General features: G+C 43.0%; 1 protein-coding gene across 5 annotated transcripts in view; it reads right to left on the reverse strand.

Annotated features, from left to right (window-relative positions):
- The window catches only part of LOC137430255 (beta-1,4 N-acetylgalactosaminyltransferase 1-like), a 123355-nt gene that overhangs the window by 89121 nt on the left and 13309 nt on the right, over positions 1-20925 (reverse strand). For all 5 annotated transcript variants that reach the window (XR_013623859.1, XM_078780463.1, XM_078780465.1 and 2 more), the window contains exons 3-5: positions 20646-20752; positions 14262-14299; positions 1497-1677 (exon numbers count right to left, since the gene is read on the reverse strand). Coding sequence is in view for 4 of the 5 variants with exons in the window: in XM_078780463.1 (XP_078636589.1) it covers positions 1497-1677; positions 14262-14299; positions 20646-20752 (326 nt within the window). In the remaining variant the exon portion in view is untranslated. The remainder of the gene's footprint in view (positions 1-1496; positions 1678-14261; positions 14300-20645; positions 20753-20925) is intronic.

The raw sequence follows: 20925 nt of genomic DNA on the forward strand, positions 1-20925 counted from the left end.
CCGGCAGTCTGTCGTCCGGAAAACTGTTGGGGAAATTACCATGGGTCATTTACTCACAGGTTCTGAATCGTTCCCAATCGCTAATTACCTCAGGACGGGCTCACCTGTGATTCGCACTCGTTACTTCGATTTATACACCTTGCAGACAGGTCAGCAGAAGCACGATAAAATAAGTTGTTCATAAAGAACCTTTCGAGTCGCTAAATATCAGTAATTTATTATATTTTCCAGTTCACGATCAATGATCGATGTGTATATATATATGTTGTTCGGCATGGCTCCGCCCCTCCCCAAAGTGCATGCTGTGCCGTGCTTTTGACTTTCGCAGACGAGGCTGAGGGCACATGGTGCGGCTAGAGGAGAACTCTAGAATAAACAAGAGATATGCATTTTTAAAATATTTTCGTTTAATTAACGATATCAGCCAAACCACGTGCCCTATCGCAAATTCCAAAAAGACATTTTAGTATACTGACATGCTGAACAGATCTGTGAAGTTTCCCTTCGATTGGATCAAAAATGAGGTAGCGGCTCGGTTTTAAAGGTTCATGCTTAAAAACGTCATAACTCTAAAACCATGTGACGCATGACGTCATGCTCACTGACTTTTTTGTTCATCATGGGTATGCGATTCTGCCTGCAAAGTTTGGCCTCGATCTGTTCAGCCGTTGCAGAGAAAAGGGGGTTTTCGCGTTTTCACGAAAAACAATATGGCAGCCGAACCACGTGACCTGTGGCGTCATAATTACCATTAAAATATTGTAGAGACCGAGTCCCCCCTAAGGTGAAAATTTGATCTCAATCGGTCCTATTATTGCAGAGAAAATCTTTTTTAAAGGAAATTAAAACTTAAAAAGGCACTGAGTTAAGGATCATCAGAATTATCAGAATTCCCAAAGTTCAAAGTGCCATAACTTTGTCAAAAATGATCGAAACGTCGTGAAGTTCGAACTCGATCTGTAACTTATCAAAAGGAAACCATGTGCCAAGTTTGAAATCATCAGCATTAAGAGTTTAGAAAAAAAGTCCGGAAAACTGTTCTTTGCGTGACAGACTGACGGACGGACAGACTGACAGACGGAGGGACGGCGTACAAACCTATAGTTCCCTCCGGTGTACACCGGTAGAGGACTAATAAAACGAACATCGAATGCAATACGTCACCAAGAGGTGCTTCATTATGGAGCACAACATCTTTCTGAGAGGAAGTTAAATTAATCTGCTGTCCTACCCTCATCGGATATCAATGATACCCTGGTATTTTTACAAGAGTATCGTTCTACAATGCCTACTGTCACCAAACTCCAAAATATTTGTGTACATTCAGTGTAATGTTGATGACCTTGATTCAAAAACACATCTTCTTCTTCCAACAACAATGCCACTCATTTTGAACCTCAATCAGCACATCAGATGGTTCATTCACTGCTTAATTTTATTCTGTTTTTAGCTTTATTTATATTGGGAAAATGCATTTTCCACAACTCAGGAATTACCCTGTTCACTATCTCCAAGCAGGTAGTGGGTGTTTGTGTAGCTGATGAACTTCATCTGCATATTAATGGCAATAGGATTTCGACTTGCGACCACGAGGCGTTTCGTTCCCAGCCCTTCTGTCTGCACATCTTCAACCTCCATAGCCGTGTTCAGGGTTCCATGCTCACAACGCAGGGTCACCTGAAAGAGAACAGAAAAATGGTGTCCTGTTATCAGACAATGTTATTCTTTTTGTTGAAGTGCATTTTTTATTATGATTTTTTTCCCCCTTTTTTTTCTTTTGTATACAACATCGAGGCTCGTGTCAGAGCTAACATTATTCACAAAGAAACAAACGGACACATAAAACATATTGTAACGGGTTTGAGAAGGGTAACAATTTTGAGAAAGTGTAACGAATGTGAAAAGTATGGTTTTGTTGTGTGTAACTGACCCTCGTAATGTAAAGAATGGTCGCAGCTCGTCCTCTTAGTTAATTCCATAAACCTACACACAGGACACGATATATCCTTTTAAATAGTTAGTCCCTTATTCTCTGTGTAGGCTAAGGATGTGTTTCCCACTAGTTTGACTCTTCATTGCACCGAATTAAATAAGAGTAGGCCCTCCGACGCCTCATGGCAGCTTCCAAGTGCCAGGTTTGCACTTTGCTGCAATTGGCTCTTTAGGCACTTTGCTGCATTTTCAGCTGCCGTCCACTTTGCTGCATTTGACTCCATTACGCACGAGGTAACGCCGAAGAAGAAAGGCGGGTCTCCACCTCGTCATAGAGGGGAGGAGTAAGGCGGCCCCACTCATCCAACCCAGAATGAGGGGTTTGGCTTGAGAGGGCGGAGAGAGAACGTTTGGGGGGAGGTTCACAAAGGGTGAAGGGCGGGGCCTATATAACCCGCCGCGGGACGCTCCCAGAAGAGATGAGCTTTTACGAGATGAGCTTTTACGGAGATGGGTCCAGGAGATGCGCTGGAGACGAGCAGGTGTGACCGAGCCGCCGTGAAACGTGCCGTGCTGCAGGAAAAGCGGACCGGGGCAACGCAAGGAGTGCACGAGGCAGCAGTACAGAGAAAGGAACTTCGCCGCGCCGTTTGGGACCAAAGCTCGGCTTCTTGACGGCAGTGCCTTCTGGCCCGACCGTGCCCAGTACCCGATGAACCTTCCGTGCCTCTAAAAAGCCACCCATCTCCAAGCCATTCCTTCCGACCTGCATTTCCCCGTGTAAGTGTGATCGTCCGTCTGTCTTTAACGTTGTCCTGGGGTTTAGTAATTAAGCTTGTATAGGTAAGCTAAAGATTTCACTGTGTGTCTGCTCCTTCCATTTTCTGTATATAACCAACTGCTCTCTTTGCTTTGGCTTGTGTAAATAATTAATAAAACCTGTTATTCCTCCGTACGTCTTCTTCTTCTTCCTCTTTACATTCGGTCGCTTTAGAGGTTTCCAAATTGAATAGCTGTGGCGCGAAACGGCCAACGTCTGGGTGAATCGGGTGAATCGGGTGAATCGGGGAAACTGTTAGGTCGCGGTGCCTTCGCTCGGCAAACAACATCCTTAACCGCGTACCGTAACAATATAACAAAGGAAACGGGACACAAGATTGGGAGAGAGAGGTGTGGAAGTGGCATTAATTATTTGCGTACTTAATTTGTGAACTGAGTGACTTTCTTGAGCCTCAACCGCTTGCTGCAAACACTTGAGTTTTAATTGTTTGGTTAAGCTTCATTAATATATTGTTGCGCTTTTGCCATAATGGCAAACCCCCTATGGTTAATTGCATGACAACATGTAGCCTGCAGTAGTTAGTTATTTCTTATTGAATGTAAAGATTAGCCCTTTCCCTTTGTGTAATAATCAAGACCAAATATGCGTTGAGAGTGGGTAGGATTTCAAACCTTCGTGTGATTAAAGGAGCACATTTAGATGTGCAAGAAGGCGGGGCCAAAGGAGCAGGCCCACGTGACCAAGCCGGATCGGGAACATCAGCAGCAAGTGACCGAGGGGGTGGTGAAACCTCCCCGAATGAAAGGGGGAAGGAAAACTGAAACCTTCCTGGGAGAAGGAAGGATTGAAGGCCAGCATGCGACCAACCTCAGCCAATGGGAGGCTGTGGAACATTTTGGGGGCATGGCCGGGTCTGCTAAAACACCCGTCCAGCGCATTTTCATTCTCTTGCTTTGGGATTTTGCTGTGCCACGACCTCCTGCGATGGACTCTCTTGCTTTTGGCTCCACCAGACAACACTGCTCTGCCCCTTGTGCTCTTCCCCGGACCCTCTTGCCTTTGTCCTTCGACGACGCCTCTTGCTTGTTCAACCTGCGCTGAAGTTTGTCCGTGCCGACTTCGAGGCGGCGGTTCATCCTTCGTACCTGACCTCGTCCAGGCTGTACATGAGGACAGAACTGCACACACCACGTGGCCACTTTGGAGTCAGTCCCTGCGAAGCACCATCGGTACCAATAACCAGAGTGTTATTCCCTGAGTGAGTGTGAGAGTGTGAAGGCGCCAGTGGGGTTTATTATTTCGTAAGGAATTGATAAGCTGCATCTTTGTCTGTTTCTCTGTGCCTTCAAAATAAAAGGCTGTACATTTCGTTGTTACATTCCAACCTGTTCGGGTATGTCTTTTCTCCATTGCCTAGCATCATCCGAGACCGAATTTGGCGGTTTGAATCAGGTCCATAAATCACCTAAGGCAACGCCGCTTTCCACACCGTGCAAATCCGCTTGGCAGGCAATTGAATAAGGTGTGTGAAAGCGAGGGTTTTATCCCCGGTTTCTTCGGTCACATGTCTTGAAGGTATTTGGGATATTTGGACCAGCAAACTCTTCGGCGCGTGGCTGGGAGATTGGCGATCGGAATTGCTTAGCAATCCATCAATCACGAGTCTAGTCGCTCGCGGTCGGCGGCCTCAGTGGAACCGGAGTTCGTGGGTAAATGGGGCATAAACCCCCCTTAGTATGTCGATGAACCCGGCATCTGCAACAAAATTGGTGTCAGGAGTTTGGGATAGTTGGACCTGGAGTGCACTTTATGTATTGCGAAATTACGAGCATGTGGAAATTTAGTTTAAAACAAATTAAAAATCAAAATTAAATTCGGGTAATGGCTGGCCAAAACGAGCAGGTTCCGGTGGGTATAGAAAATGTAGAGCATGAGGATGAATTAATGGCTCAGGACACAAACAAACAGATTGACTTTGGAGTTAATCACGGCACCACAGGGAGTGAAGACAATGGCGGCGCTTCGCACGCGGGGCCAGTGGCGGAGGCCGAACCCGCAGTGAAAGCGGGTTTTATAAACATGCAGTTGTTCATGACTCAAATCATGGCATGCTTGGAAGAGTCAAGATGGGAAATGAAGAAAACGAGATGTTAAATGAACAAAATGGGTGATCGAATGGGTGATCAGATGGACACCATGAGGGAGGAATCAAGCTGCGGTATGAGGAGGGTGGGCGAGGCAGTCGCGGGTGTGCGTGATGAGGTAAAGTGGTGTGAGATGCGCGTCCAGCGAGAGCTGAAGGACAGCACGGCCAAACTGAATGAGGGATTAGAAGGATTGACGTGGGAGATAGAAAAGCTGACGGTAGGACAACAGGAATGAAGGAAACAGGTGAGTAAGAATACCGATGTTATCGGGGAGTTAAAGTCAGCGCAGGAGGAATTAAAATGGGAAGTGGTAACAACCAAGAGGGAATGTAAAATGGTGCACGAGGGACTAACTTCGAGGGTGGATGACGTAATAGAGACTATGGGAACGAAGGAACGAGAAATTAGGACACAAATAGAGACGAAGAAGGGTAACCTTGGAAGGGGAGATTTCGGAGGCGCATCGGGAGATAATGGGGGTTAAGGAAAAAATGGCGGATATGGAGAATTATGTTCGTAATATTGAAAAGAGACGAAGTGAAACGGGAAATGAAATGCGGGAGGAATTGCAGGAATGTATGCAAGGTTGGTGCTCGCATCGTGATGAGGAACTTGCTAATCAAATAAAAAGATTACAGGTTAATGAAGAGAGCCTGACGAAGATGGGTCCCGAGGTGAGTGGCGATGATTTCGGGTCCCGAGGTGAGTGGCGATGATTTCGGGAATGTGTTTGGTGCGATCGGGTGTTCAGCTAGCCTGGGAGAAAGGCCAGACTCGGGAGTTCGTGCAGGGCCAAGTGTGAGGGGTAAGAATGGAACGGAGGGTGTGGAGAGAGTGTGCGCACTGGTGTGTGCGAGTAAGGAATGGGGTGCGAGGGGTAATCCGCCGTCTCAGGCATCGACACCGACCGGGATAGGGGTCAGTGGGATGAATAGGGGACGTGAGCCCCCGATGAGTGGTGCACCATGGGGACCGGAGGGGGTCGGTGCTGCGTCGGTCTCGCAAGGACCGGTGTGCGGGATTCGTGCTCCGGCATCCGCACGGTGTTGCTGGCGCCGTACCACGGCAAGAGCGATTGGCAGGGTTCGAGGGGAAATTCGGAGTTTCGGAGGAACGCCCCTCATCATTACCAGGTGAGGTTTTATACCCGTGTCCGGTTGGGTCATCGTGCGTGGGACCGCAGGGCCCCGCGCAGGGATGGACCCCGGCACCTGGGACCTCCAACTCCACCCCCCTCGGATCGCCAATGCCGGCCGAATAACACCCTATACAGGCGAGCAGGCACCCTCATGGATTACTTCGGCTTTAGAGGCCGAGGCATGACCGATTGCCTCCATGGATGGGGGCTCATAGTGTAGAAGACTGGGGGAGTATTGTACCCCCCATGTGGGGGTATGGTGGTGCGACCATTCTCCACGATGGGAGGCCCATGAGCACTAGTTTAGGGGGATAGCATTGTTAGGCCCATGGAGGAGCCAGCAATGGTTGCTCCATGGGGGCACCGAAGCACTAGCTGAGGGAGGGCTAGGATAATGATTAGGGATCTAGAGAGACCATAGGGACAGAGATTTAACTAGTAAACATGAACAGTAGTGGGGACATGGAGAGTTTAGTGGTTGTAAAAAAAAAAAAGGTGTGCATAGTTTAAAGGGGCGACGAGGGACGCACGAGTTATAGGGGAAATTAGTTAGATGAATGATGCAGTGTGTGAGTGTGAATTGAATTGGGTTGTGATGTGCAAATAATTGGTGTGAAAATAAATGGTGTGGAATACATGGTGTGGAATGCATGGTGCGAAGGATTGAATGGGGGGGTGTGGAACCCATTCACAGAGGCCCGGGTGGGTAGTTCAAAGTTAGATAGAGGGTGCAGGTAAATTACATGGATATTGACACCTGTGGTGCTGAATGTAGAAATTGTTTTTTTTTGTGAGGTGCATGAGACAGTGGAATGGCTTGGCGTGTGGCTTAATTGGTAGTAATAGTTATTGGGGCATTCCGTCACTGGTAGCTCATCACCCAGGTAAGGCCGCAGGTAGGCTCAGGGAGCCAATTAGGTTAGTGTGAGTGGGGCCCGAGGATCCAGGGAAGGGACTCGGGTTGCCCGAATGCCAAGGTGGGCATCAGGGGGTAAGCACCAGGGAGGGCCTTCCCAAGATAGAATAGGGTGAGAGCAGGCAAGCTTGGGAGGCAGCTCCAGTGAACGGAGGGGTGCAGGTCGGTAGACCTGCTGGTAGAGCCACACGACCCAGCCCCAAAATTGTGTGAGGGCACAGGTAGGAAATTTGTGGGGATAGACCCAAATTCGGAGGGCACCACAGTGTGGGCAATGTGAATTCGGGTTCTTAGAACCACATAGTTTAAAGAAGGCCGATTGGCAGGGTACAAATCCAGGGAGATTAAATGTGTAATGATGTTAGTGTAGTTAGGATTTTGTGAAGACCCCTTCGCACCATCCACAACCATCCACAAGGTGATGGATTTCACACCACGGGACTCAATGTTTGATTGGTAAGATGCATCACGACGTGAGTACGAAACATTGTGTGTTCATTCTGCCTTGCCTTCCTGAGAGAACCTAGGGGGAGTAGGCGACAAATTTGGAATAAAGAGTGGACGTGGGAGACAAGACATAGAGATGAATTGTAAATACAAGGAGGGCTATGGTTGTGTAGTTAACGGTGGGGGCACGTACGCGTAGGGCCAGGCTCGAGTTGACTCTACCGGCGTTCCTCTCACCCGCTTGTCATACCTGTATTTTGCGTTGCCACCATGTCCTTTACTTTTTTTTGCCCGTTGCGTCTTCCCTTCCTTCCCGATCCAGGACCATCAAGAAGACTAACCTTGCTGTCGCAGCATCTTGCTGCCAAACATCCATCCATCCATCACCTTATGGACCACTGGCTTTGTGGCCACACCCATCACCATTGTTACACCTCCTGGCTGCCCCATCATTTTGCTACATGGACCACATGTTGGGTGGCACTGATGTTACACATGGATCACCTGTTGAGTGGCATTGACGCCACACATTTGGACCACTTGTCAAGTGGCCCCACTCACGAAATAAAAAAAGTGATCCATGTGTGCAATTATGAAGATTTAGATGGCCCTGATCTTGAAATGTCCTGCATGCCGGTCAGGGCCAGCCGGTTTTTGTTAGCCCGCCTACCAAGGCAAGAAGCCAGAAGATGACGCCAGCAAAAAAGGTCTCCAAGTTTTATTCCTCAAGTCCAGGTCCTGGGTCATAGTTTTTGGTAAATAAATGGTGTTTTAGTGTAAAATGTAAAAATGTTGCCCACCGGTTATGTGTTTAGTTTCAAAATTGCGGCAATACGTGAACAGTATAAGGTTGTGGGTGTGAATCTGTTGGGTAGTTTCTCAACGCATTAGGAGGGACATATTTAGTTTTAAAATGTACATTTAAATGTTTAACAAAAAAATAAAAGAGATGTCGCACACATTGGGATTAGACTTTAAAATGTTAGGGGAATCACATCTATGTGTCACACTAATAGTAATGTTTAAATGAATGCTAGCTCACCCCAGCCGCTCCATGTGGATGACTCTGGTCGAGTCTCGGTGAGAGGAGGGGTTAGTGTTGCGGTTTTGCGATAAATGCAAACCCCCTATTGTTAATTGCACGACAACATGTAGCCTGCAGTAGTTATTTCTTGTTGAATGTAAAGATTAGCCCTTCCCTTTGTGTAATAATCAAGACCAAATATGCGTTGAGAGTAGGTAGGATTTCAAACCTTCGTGTGATTAAAGGAGAACATTTAGATGTGCAAAGAGGTGGGGCAAAAGGAACAGGCCCACGTGACCAAGGACGGTTCGGGAACACCACCAGCAAGCATGCGACCAACCTCAGCCAATGGGAGGCTGTGGAACATTTTCGGGGCGTGGGCGGGTCTGATAAAACCCCCGTCCAGCGCATTTCCATTCTCTTGTTTTGGGATTTTGCTGCGCCACGACCTCCTGCTCTGGACTCTCTTGCGTTTGGCTCCACAAGACGACACTGCTCTGCCCTTTGTGATCTTGCCCGGACCCTTTTGCCTTTGTCCTTCGACGACGCCTCTTGCTTGTTCAACCTGCGCTGAAGTTCGTCCGTGCCGACTTTGAGGCGGCGGTTCGTCCTTTGGACCTGACCTCATCCAGGCTGCACGTCCGGATCGAGGATCGAACTGCGCACACCAGACCACGTGGCCACTTTGGAGTCGGTCCCTGTGAAGCACCATCGGTACCAATAACCAGAGTGTTATTCCCTGAGTGAGTGTAAGAGTGTGAAGGCGCCAGTGGAGTTTATTATTAGGTAAGGAATTGATAAGCTGCATCTTTGTCTGTTTCTCTGTGCCTTCAAAATAAAAAGCTGTACATTTCGTTGTTACATTCCAACCTGTTCGGATACGTCTTTTCTCCATTGGCATAGCATCATCCGAGACCGAATTTGGCAGTTTGAATCAGGTCCACAAATCACGTAAGGTAATGCCGCTTTCCACACCGTGCAAATCCACTCGGCACGCAATTGAATAAGGTGTGTGAAAGCGACGGTTCTATCCCCGGTTTCTTCGGTCACGTGTCTTGAAGGTATTTGGGATATTTGGACCGGCAAACTCTTCGGCATGTGGCTGGGAGATTGGCGATCAAAATTGCTTAGCAATCCGTCAATCACTAGTCTAGTCGCTCGTGGTCGGCAGCCTCAGTGGAACCAGAGTTCGTGGGGAAACGGGGCATAACCCCCCCCCCCCCCCCTTAGTACGTCAATGAACCCAGCATCCGCAACAATATGTAGATCAGCATAAATTGTTTCTTTATAAGGCCCACCAAATATAAAGCACATAAACCCCCCCCCCCCCCCCTTAGTACGTCAACGAACCCGGCATTCGCAACAATATGTAGATCAGCATAAATTGTTTCTTTATAAGGCCCACCAAATATAAACATTTCTTTTACTGAGAGGTTTGGACTGAAAGTCGTAAATCAGGCTGCGTCTGCAGGCAAACTTGTTTCCCGGGCAACCTGCCTGCACGTGTTGTGAGCTCCCTTATCAGCTTTGCAATTAGAGACAAGTACTAAAGAATAAGTTTTCTTCCAATCAATATCTGTATAACAAATAAATGTACTATTTATATAATACATATACAGACTTGGCATTTAATATGGAATTTTTTTTTTTTCTTGACTTGGGTTTACTTTCTTAACTCAGTATATCAATCTGGTGAGTTTCTTTTACACTTTGGTGATTTATTTGTTAAAAGAACCATGTCACTGATTGTCTTTCGCAGCAAGAAGTCAACAACAGGATTATATCACAGGTGGCGTGGCAAAATGTACGGACAGGTGCATTTGATGATTGGCTTCACAGTCGGGTATACAAGGGTTGTTGCGTTCTGTATTAGTGGAAAACAACTGCTGCACGTCTCCAAAAGTTATTGCCGCATCCTCTGGAGATGGTCCGTCAACTCGACAATGCTGTTTGTCATGGAGTGGTGGCTTTACGAAATTACGGCATGAAACAGCGTGCTATTGCTCGGCAGTATAGCATCACTCAAGGTCAGGTGTCAAAGATCCTGAAACGATATGCTCAGAGGGGTGTCCCTACTCCAATACCGAGGCCAGGACGTCCCCGCAGAACCACAAGGAGGGATGATCACCAGCTGCACCCGTTAGTCCACAATGGCCGTACCAAGTCAGCTAATCGGCTTAGGGCTGAGTGGCAGCAACTGACAAATGTGCCTGTATCCAGAAGGCTAGTCAACGAACGACTGGTTCAAGCAGGCTATCATGCCAGGCGTCCCCTGAGAAAGCCACGCTTGACCAGACAACACCGCCAGCGCCGATTGCAGTGGGCCAGAGAGCACCATCAATGACAGCCAGGACACTGGAATCACGTGATCTTCAGTGACAAGTCTAGATTTCTGGTCTATCGTCAAGATGGCCACGTCTGAGGGCGCAGACAAGTGCATGAAGCCTACAACGAAGATTGTATAGTGCCAGGAGTCCAGGCTGGAGGTGGTGGGGTGACCGTTTGGGCTGCTTTTCATGCAGGGGGCAAAACTGACCTGGTTGTTCTGAATGGAAACCTGAACCAGTTCAAGTACAGGGCCATTCTGTAAGAAACATTGCTTCCATTTGCTAGTGCAGCCTTTCGAGGAAACTTTGTCTTGCAAGATGACAATGCACGGCCTCATCGTGCTCGCATGATCCAACACTTTCTTGCTGACCATGGTGTAGAGCATATGGAGTGGCCTGCCATGTCACCGGATATGAATCCGATAGAGAACTTGTGGGCAGAATTAACGCGTCAAATCGACCACTTGGACCAGCAGCCGACCTCTGTGCGTGAATTGCAGCAGGCTATTGTCACTGCATGGCAAGCGATTCCTGTCCAAACCTTGGCAAATCTCGTGAACAGCATGCCTCAACATGTACGTGCTCTCCTGAATGCTCGTGGGGGTTACACGAAGTACTGAACAGTAATTTTACTGTCCGTAATCCCAGTCGTAATTTAACTTTTGTTTTTGTTAAAAAATTTTTGGCTAATGTGCAAAATAAAGAGATACTTCTGGAAAACGTACAGAAGTTTAACACAGTACTGTCCATGAATTGAGTTCGATATCAGTTTACATCACTTTCAAGGATCAATTTATTTGTTTCGAAATGTCAAATGTGGTTTTTTTTGTTTTTTTTTTTTTGTTTTTTTTGTATACAAGATCGAGGCTCGTGAAAGAGCGAACATTAATCACACAGAAAGACAAACAGACACATAAAACAAATAACATCGGGAGCGGTAGACAAGATGGGGAGAGAGGGGGAAGGACACAAACACAACATTTGAGAGCAGGGACCGAGAGACATGGAGACATCGAGAGATCTGTGGGAGGGAGAGGGCTTTGGGGGGGAGGCATGTGAAGGGGGGGAGGCATGTGAAGGGGGGGGGGGGTGGGAGAGGTATAAACATATGGACACTGCCAGGATTTCCAGGAAATAAGTTGGAATTTCAAACAAGGTGGATCTGGGGTGAATTAGTGGGGGTAGAAAAGATCAAGGTTATGGATGGGGGAAGATAAGAGATGGTGGTGAACAGCTGTTTTAAACAGCTTGTTTCTTTTAAAGGTCACATTAACAAAATCTAGAATAATTTCAACATAATTCCAATGAACTTTTGGTTCTAAGACTTCTAGAAAAGTAAGTTCACCCCCACAAAAAAAATATTCCATATTAAATGCCCAGTCTGTATATTAATCATTGTATTCAACAAAATAAGCTATGTATTCAGATTCCAACATACTGTATACATAAGTTTGGGAAAAGTTTCCTGCAGTTTGTAACTCTTGAAAATCTTTCTTATCTTGGATAAGTGAAGGCCAAATCAGTGTTGCACGACGTGTCCACACCTGGCGAGCCGATAATTAAAAGTTTCACAAAACATACTTTGTTTGTTCAAAAAACTTCTCCTATGATTTCATATTACTTTTCATGGATTTATACTTTAACTCGTATCCTCAATGATTTAAACAATAGAACAAAACTCTTTAATTGTTAGTAAGTCTGTGTAAGTAAGTCTGTATAAGTTTCAATGGAATACTGCTCTCCCCTCTGGGCTGGTGCTCCTGCCTCACACCTAGCTCGTCTTCACGCTGTTGAAACCAAAGCGTTCAGGATCATTGGAATCTCCCGCGATGAAGCAAACTCCAAGGGCCTTTCACTCACTCACCGTAGACGAGGTTGGTGGTCTTTCCGTTTTCTACCGACTCCTCTCTGGCCTTGCCCCCCCCCAGCTCTCTCTGGGCTCTGTCCCCCAAATATTCCTACAGGTCGCACAAGATCTGCCTGCAACCCTCTTATGGTTAAACTGCCAAATCAAGACTCTATGCTCACCTTCATTTCTTCATTCCTCTTTTCTCCCGCCTCTGGAACAACACTCGCTCACTCTCTTCAATCCCACTCCACCTTCCAGGTCTTTAAAACAGCTGTTCACCACCATCTCTTGTCTTCCCCCATCCAAAACCTTGATATTTTCTACCCCCGCTAATTTCACCCCAAATCCACTTTTTTGAAATACCAACTTCTGTCCTGGAAGTCCTTGGTGTCCTTGTGTTTTATACTTCTCCCACCCGCCCCCCCCCCCTTCCCATGCCTCCTCCCCCCAAGCCCTCTCCCTCCCACACATCTCCCTGCTCTCAAATGTTGTGTTTGAAATGTTGTGTGTTTGTTGTCACCCTTCACTCGCCATCTTGTTTTCCGCTCCCTCTTTTTATATATTTTGTTTTGTCTGGTTGATTTGTTTGTGAAATACAGATTTGGCATTTAATATGGAATATTTTTTTTGTGGGGATGAACTTACTTTTCCAGATGTCTTAGAACCAAAAGTTCATTGGAATTATGTTGAAATTATTCTAGATTTTGTTAATGTGACCTTTAAAAGAAGCAAAAACCACATTTGACATTTCAAAACAAATAAATTGATCCTTGAAAGTGATATAAACTGATATCGAACTCAATTCATGGACAGTACTGTGTTAAACTTCTGTACGTTTTCCAGAAGTATCTCTTTATTTTGCACATTAGCCAAATTTTTTAGCTCTTCAACTTCTCTTCTACTCAACCAGTTCCCAACACTCCTGACTGATCCATGGTTTTGTCCCCTGTTTTTGTAACCCAGCACTTCTTTTGCCGTTTCCTTATTGAATTCAAAACGATTGAGATTATTATCATAAGCTTTGCATTGATTTGTCCTGAAAGCATGAATATTTTTATACAGCTGATATGTACACTGATAATTAGAAAGTAATAAAGGTGTCATTTACAGAGTATTTACCATACTTGGAGGACAAATCCGACCCAAATAAACCACAGATAATTCCATAAAACCCACAACAAGTATGTGTCAACTCTCCAGAGAGGCCACAAACACATCTAGCTGGTTGACCTCAAAGCTGAACTTTCAACATGTCTCCTTCCTCAAAGACCTGGTGGCACCTTGTCAAGTCTGTATTTGGTAAAGGCTCATCCTACACCCCTTCCATACTTCAAAAGGCACCAAAGCCTACTCTGCTTTTGAGAAGGCCAAATTTCTCAATTCTGTGTTTGCTTCCAAATCTGATGAGCCCACCCGCCTCACTCCCTATACTTACCCTGCCCACTTTCACCCAACTTCTCCTGGATACTGTCTTTCTCACCTGAGAAGACAGAAGATTCTGGCAGTGCTCAACTCCAATTCTACAACAGCCCCAGGTGGTACGTGTCCTAAAAACCTGCTCTGCTGATCTTGCACATTCTCTTTCTGCTCAGTTCACACCATCATTTGCCCTAAGTCACCTTTTGTTCCATGGAAATCAGTGAACGTTAATGCGTTAACGGAGGTGATGCATTGGTACATACAGACAGTAATGTTCTTACGTTGTGCAAGTCTGTTGACTTTTTCTGGAGAGATAATCCTGCAGAGAAATGGAAAAAAAAATGAAACCATAATGAGTATGCAGTGTTTAAAATCAATTTGATCAATGCAATTTCTTTTTCACAACATCAGCAATAAATAAAATGGAAACTTGTTTTCCGCTGCTGTGCGGAGTTCCTGTATTTCTTAGCTATAGCAAGTTGAACTATTGTTAGTAGTAAATATGAAGTACATCCTGTATAATCGTCTGATTTTGGGGATGAAAAAATTGCAAACAAGTCATTTTTGGGGGCAGATGTCAAGGATATACAAGAATGGCATCACTGTGGTCACAACCTGTGGCACAAAATATTTACCTCCGCCACCAAAGGTGGATGGAGGTTATATTTTCACCCCCTGTCTGTCTGTCTGTCTGTTTCTTTGTCTGTCCGTTTGTGAACAAAATATCTCAAAAAGTTGTGGACGGATTCGGACGAAATTTGGCAGAGATGTAACGTATGTGACAAGGACTAAATTATTAGATTTTGGTGAAGATCCGGAATCGGATCCGGCTACTAGAATTTTTAAAATGATTCTTCACCATTGGGAGATAGGGCCAAAAACGTTGCAGTGCATTCAGAAAGTATTCAGACCCCTTCACTCTTTTCACATTTTGTTATGTTGCAGCCTTATGCTGAAATCGTTTAAATTCATTTTTTTCCCTCATCAATCTACACTCAATGCCCCATAATGACAAAGAGAAAACAGGATTTTAGAATGTTTGCAAATTTAATAAAAAGAAAAAACTGAAATATCACATTTACATAAGTATTCATACCCTTTGCTATGACACTTGAAAACTTCACCATCTATCCTGTCTCTGAGCTCTGCAGGCAGTTCCTTCGACCTCATGGCTTGGTTTTTGCTCTGATATGCATTGTCAGCTGTGAGACCTTATATAGACAGGTGTGTGCCTTTCCAAATCATGTCTCTGAGCTCTGCAGGCAGTTCCTTCGACCTCATGGCTTGGTTTTTGCTCTGATATGCATTGTCAGCTGTGAGACCTTATATAGACAGGTGTGTGCCTTTCCAAATCATGTCCAGTTAATTGGATTTACCATAGGTGGACACCAATCAAGGTGTAGAAACATCTCAAAGATGATCAAGAGAAATGGGAGAAACCTGAGCTAAATTTCAAGTGTCATAGCAAAGGGTATGAATACTTATGTCAATGTGATATTTCAGTTTTTTCTTTTTAATAAATTTGCAAAACTTTCTAAAATCCTGTTTTCTCTGTGTCATTATGGGGTATTGAGTGTGGATTGATGAGGGAAAAAATGAATTTAAACGATTTCAGCATGAGGCTGCAACATAACAAAATGTGAAGGGGTCTGAATACTTTCTGAATGCACTGTACATAGCAGGATATCTCAAAAAGTTGTGGACGGATTTAGACGAAACTTGGTGGACCGGTTGGATGTCTGACAAGGACAAATACATTCGATTTTGGTAAAGACCTTAATATGGATTCGGATATGAGAATAATTTATTTTTATTAAGTGATTCTTCACCATTGGGAGATAGGGCTAAAACCAACATAGAGCAGGATATCTCAAAAAGTTATGGATGGATTTGCACGAAACTTGTTGGACATGTTGTGTTTGTGACAAGGAAGAATCGATTCAATTTTGGTGAAGATCCGGATCAGGATTCAGCTAGTAGAAAATTTTCAGTGATTCTTCACCATTGAGTGGTATGGTCAAAAATGATATCTCAAAAGGTTGTGGACGGATTTGGACGAAACTTGGTGAGTAGGTTGTTTGTGTGTGAAAAGGAGTATAATCGTTTCGATTTTGGTGAAGATCTGAATATGAATTCGGCTACAAGAGTTATTAAATTTTAAAGTTCACCATTGAGAGATCGGGTGAAAAGCGATATATAACATGACATTTAAAAAAGTTATGGACGAGTTATGAATAATCTTGGTGGACAAGTTGGTTCGGTGACAATAACAAGCCGATTCGATTTTGGTTCAGGTCCGAATCCAGATCGGGCCTATCAGTGGGATACAAAACGTAAACTCTTCACCAGGCAGATGTATGTCCCTACTGAGTGCCGTTCTAGTTACACTCGCCAGAGGAGAGGGTATTGCATTTGAGTCCGTTTATTACTTGGCAAAAAAAAGAAACAAAAAAATTGCAAGTATGTTGATCACTCCGGTTTCTGTGTTTGTGTGTTTGTTACTTGGCAAAAAAAACATTTTTTTTTTTGCAAGTATCTTGATCAGTCCGGTTTGTGTGTGTGTTTGTTTGTTTGTTTGTTACTTGGCCAAAAAAAACCAAAAAAATTTTGCAATATGTTAATCAGTCCGGTTTGTGTGTTTGTTACTTGGTAAAAAAAAAAATTTTTGCAAGTATGTTGATCACTCCGGTTTGTGTGTGTGTTTGTTGGTGTGTTTGTCTGTCTGCTAAGATATACTTGCCTACAGGTCACAATTTTTAACCGATCTTCACGAAACTTCAACAAATGGTAGAGTTCGTGTTCCGACAAAATCTATTTTTGAGTTTTTTGATTTAATTTTTTTTCAAATTTCTAAAATCCTCAATTTTCATCCGATTGATTTGAAATTTGAATGGGATTTTCATATCGGCTAACTGAATTCACCCACCAACTATTTTTGAGATCAGCACAAGCTAAAAGGTCAACGGAGGCCAAAAGTCAACCACTATTTTTTCGAATATAAACAATCCTCAATTTCCATCAGATTTACTTGAAATTTGAATAGGATTTACATATCAGCATACTTAAACCAACCACCATCTATTTTTTACGTCAACATAGGCCAAAACGTCAACGTAGGCCAAATTTCTAAAATTATCAATTTTCATCCGATTAATTTAAACTTTGAAGACAATTTGCATATCAGGTCACTGAATTCAACCACTAATTATTTATGAGGTCAAAAGGATGCTTTACTGAGTGCCATTCTACTTTGTTCTGTTTTGCCAAGTGTCACTCTATGATTGATTTTTCATTAGTTGGCAAAAAAGATTTTTTTTTTTTTTTTTGCGAGTATGTTGATCACTCCGGTTTGTTGTGTGTGTGTGTGTGTGTGTGTGTGTGTGTGTGTGTGTGTGTGTGTGTGTGTGTGTGTGTGTGTGTGTGTGTGTGTGTGTGTGTGTGTGTGTGTGTGTGTGTGTGTGTCCGCTCACTTATACTTTCCTACGGGGTCACAATTTTAAACCGATCTTCACGAAACTTCACCAAATGGTAGAGTTCGTGGTCCGACAAAATCCTAAATGTATTTGAGGTCAAAAGGTCAAAAGGTCAACATCGGCCAAAGGTCAACCACTTTTTTCTAATTTCTAATATCCTCAATTTTCATCCGATTGACTTGAAATTTGAATAGCATTTTCATATCAGCCAACTGAATTCAACTACCAACTATTTTTGAGATCAACATAGGCCAAAAGGTCAACATAGGCCAAAGGTCAAACACTTTTTACGAATTCCTAAAACCTCAATTTTCATCCGATTGACGTGAAATTTGAATAGGATTTACATGTCGGCAAACTGAATTCAAGCAACAACTATTTTTGAGATCAGCATCGGCCAAAAGGTCAACATAGGCCAAAGGTCAACCACTTTTTTTTAATTTCTAAAATCCTCAATTTTCATCCGATTGACTTGAAATCTGAAGAGGATTTACATATCGGCAAACTGAATTCAAGCACCAACTATTTTTGAGATCAGCATAGGCCAAAAGGTCAACATAGGCCAAAAGGTCAACAACAATTTTAATTTTTCTAAAATTCTCCATTTTCATCTGATTGACTTCGAATTTGAATGGGATTTTCATATCAGCGAACTGAATTCAACCAGCAAATATTTTTGAGATCAGCTTCGGCCAAAAGGTCAACATAGGCCAAAGCTCAACCACTTTTTTCATATTTCTAAAATCCTCAATTTTCATCCGATTGACTTGAAATTTGAATAGGATTTTCATTTCAGCTAAATGAATTCAACCACCAACTATTTTTGAGATCAGCATAAGCCAAAAGGTCAACATAGGCCAAAGGTCAACAACAATTTCAAATTTCTCAAATCCTCAATTTTAATCCGATTGACTTGAAGTTTGAATAGGATTTACACATCGGTAAACTCAATTCAACCACCAACTTTTTTTGAGATCAGCATGGCTAAAGAGTCAACATAGGCCAAAGGCAAACAACAATTTCAAATTTCTAAAATCCTCAATTTTCATCCAATTTCCTTGAAATTTGAAAAGGATTTACATATCAGCAAACTGAATTCAACCAGCAAATATTTTTGAGATCAGCTTCGGCCAAAAGGTCAACATAGACCAAACCTCAATCACATTTTTAATATTTCTAAAATCCTCAATTTTCATCCGATTGATTTGAAATTTGAATAGGATTTTCATATCAGCTAACTGAATTCAACCACCAACTATTTTTGAGATGAACATCGGTCATAAGGTCAACAAAGGCCAAAGGTCAACCACTTTTTTAATATTTCTAAAATCCTCAATTTTCATCCGATTGACTTGAAATATGAATACTATTTACATATCGGCGAACTGAAGTCAACCACCAACTATTTTTGAGGTCAACATTGGCCAAAAGGTCAACATAGGCCAAAGGTCAACCAGGTTTTTCAAATTCTAATATCCTCAATTTTCATCTGATTGACTTGAAATTTGAAAAGTATTTACATATCGGCAAACTGAATTCAACCACCGACTATTTTTGAGATCAGCATGGGCCAGAGGTCAACCACGTTTTTCCAATTTCTAAAATCCTCAATTTTCATCCGATTGACTTGGAATTCGAATCGGATTTTCATATCAGCAAACTGAATTCAACCACCAACTATTTTTGAGATCAACATCGGCCAAAAGGTCAATGTAGGCCAAAGGTCAACCTATTTTTTCTAATTTCTAAAATCCTCAATTTTCATCCGATTAACTTGAAATTTGAATGGGATTTTTATATCAGCTAACTGAATTAAACCATAAACCATTTTTGAGATCAGCATAGGCCAAAAGGTCAACATAGGCCAAAGGTCTACCAATTTTTTTTTTTTTTTATAAAATCCTCAATTTTCATCCGATTGACTTGAAAAATGAATGGGATTTCCAAATCAGGTAACTGAATTCAACCAACAGCTATTTTTGAGGTCAACATAAGTCACAAGGTCAACATCGGCTAAATGTCAACCGCTTTTAAAAATTTTTTATAAAATCCTTAATTTTCATCCGATTGACTTGAAATATGAATAGTATTTGCATATCAGCTTAGTGAAACCAACCACTAACTATTTTGAGGTCAACATAGGCCAAAAGGTCTTTCGGATGATTTTGGACTTTCGGAAACGTCACAATCATGAGCCTGTAACCATCAATGGTGATAAGGTAGAAATTGTTAACAAATTTAAATACCTGGGTACCTTTATTGATAACAAGCTAACTTTTGATTGAAATACTGATGCTGTGTACAAGAAATCAATGCAAAGATTGTATCTTCTCAGGAAGTTGAATTCATTTCGTGTTAGCTCTTGTGTGATGTGGATGTTAACAAAACAAGATGTGGATGTTAACTGGAAGTTTCATCAAGATCGGTTTAAAATTGTGACCTGTAGGCAAGTATAAGTGAGCGGACAGACAAACACACAAACACACAAACCGGAGTGACCAACATACTTGTCAAAAAAAATTTTTTGGCCAAGTAACAAATACGCAAACCGGATGATGAACATACTTGAATTTTTTTCTTTTGCCAAGTATCAAACAGAGAGAATAACAAACGCAACCAACCAATATACTCGAAAAATCTTTGATTTTGCAAGTAACAAACATGTATACAAATTTACTTTTACAGTATAGATTATATAACTCAGATAAACAATAGTTAAATACAAGGAGGCAGGGTTAATTAAACAAAGATGTAAAAGGATAAGGGAGTTCAAACTTCATTTGTATATCTCAAATCAAAAAGAAAAATAAAGACACCGGGCCAATATCTAAAATGTTTATTTAATATTATAAATGTCAACATTAATATTACCACAAAAATGCCAAAATATATAGTGAAAGCAATTGTTTTTCGCACATTAGCTTGTGATCCTGCAGTACTCTTTAAAAAGAGGTTATTGTGTGCGGGTGCCCTGGCCAAAAGTTAGTTTCCTGATCTGATCTACATGGAGAATACTGCATCAGAGGCAATATTCCGATCCCCAGTTGTGATGCAACCAGCAGTCAGGTTCTGCACACAAACTGTAACTGATGCCAAACTCTCTCGGACACCTCCAATTACTTTGTATAGTTCATGCTACATCATATCATCATATGGTATATGTGGTCATGCAATTCGCTTTTTCAGTCTCACCAGGAATGAGGATCGTTCCCAGCGGGTGGACAAGTACACCCTGGGTTGGGTACGAAAGTGGAAAGTTGGCTTGTGCAACCACCAGTTTGTGTTCGAGCAGAGAGAACCTTTCAGGATGGACACACAATCGTTTTACATTAAACATAGGAAAAAAGAATGGAAAACAGCTCATCATTTTTAGAATGCACAGGGTGAGTCATTATCCCACGACACGGTTTTAGCTGATTGTACAAGATTTGTTTATATCATGTATTTACACCATTTTTTTTTCAGAAAATAC

The sequence above is a fragment of the Myxine glutinosa genome, chromosome 6 (genome assembly GCF_964187855.1).
Source record: "Myxine glutinosa chromosome 6, kmMyxGlut1.1, whole genome shotgun sequence".
Lineage (NCBI taxonomy): Eukaryota > Metazoa > Chordata > Myxini > Myxiniformes > Myxinidae > Myxine > Myxine glutinosa.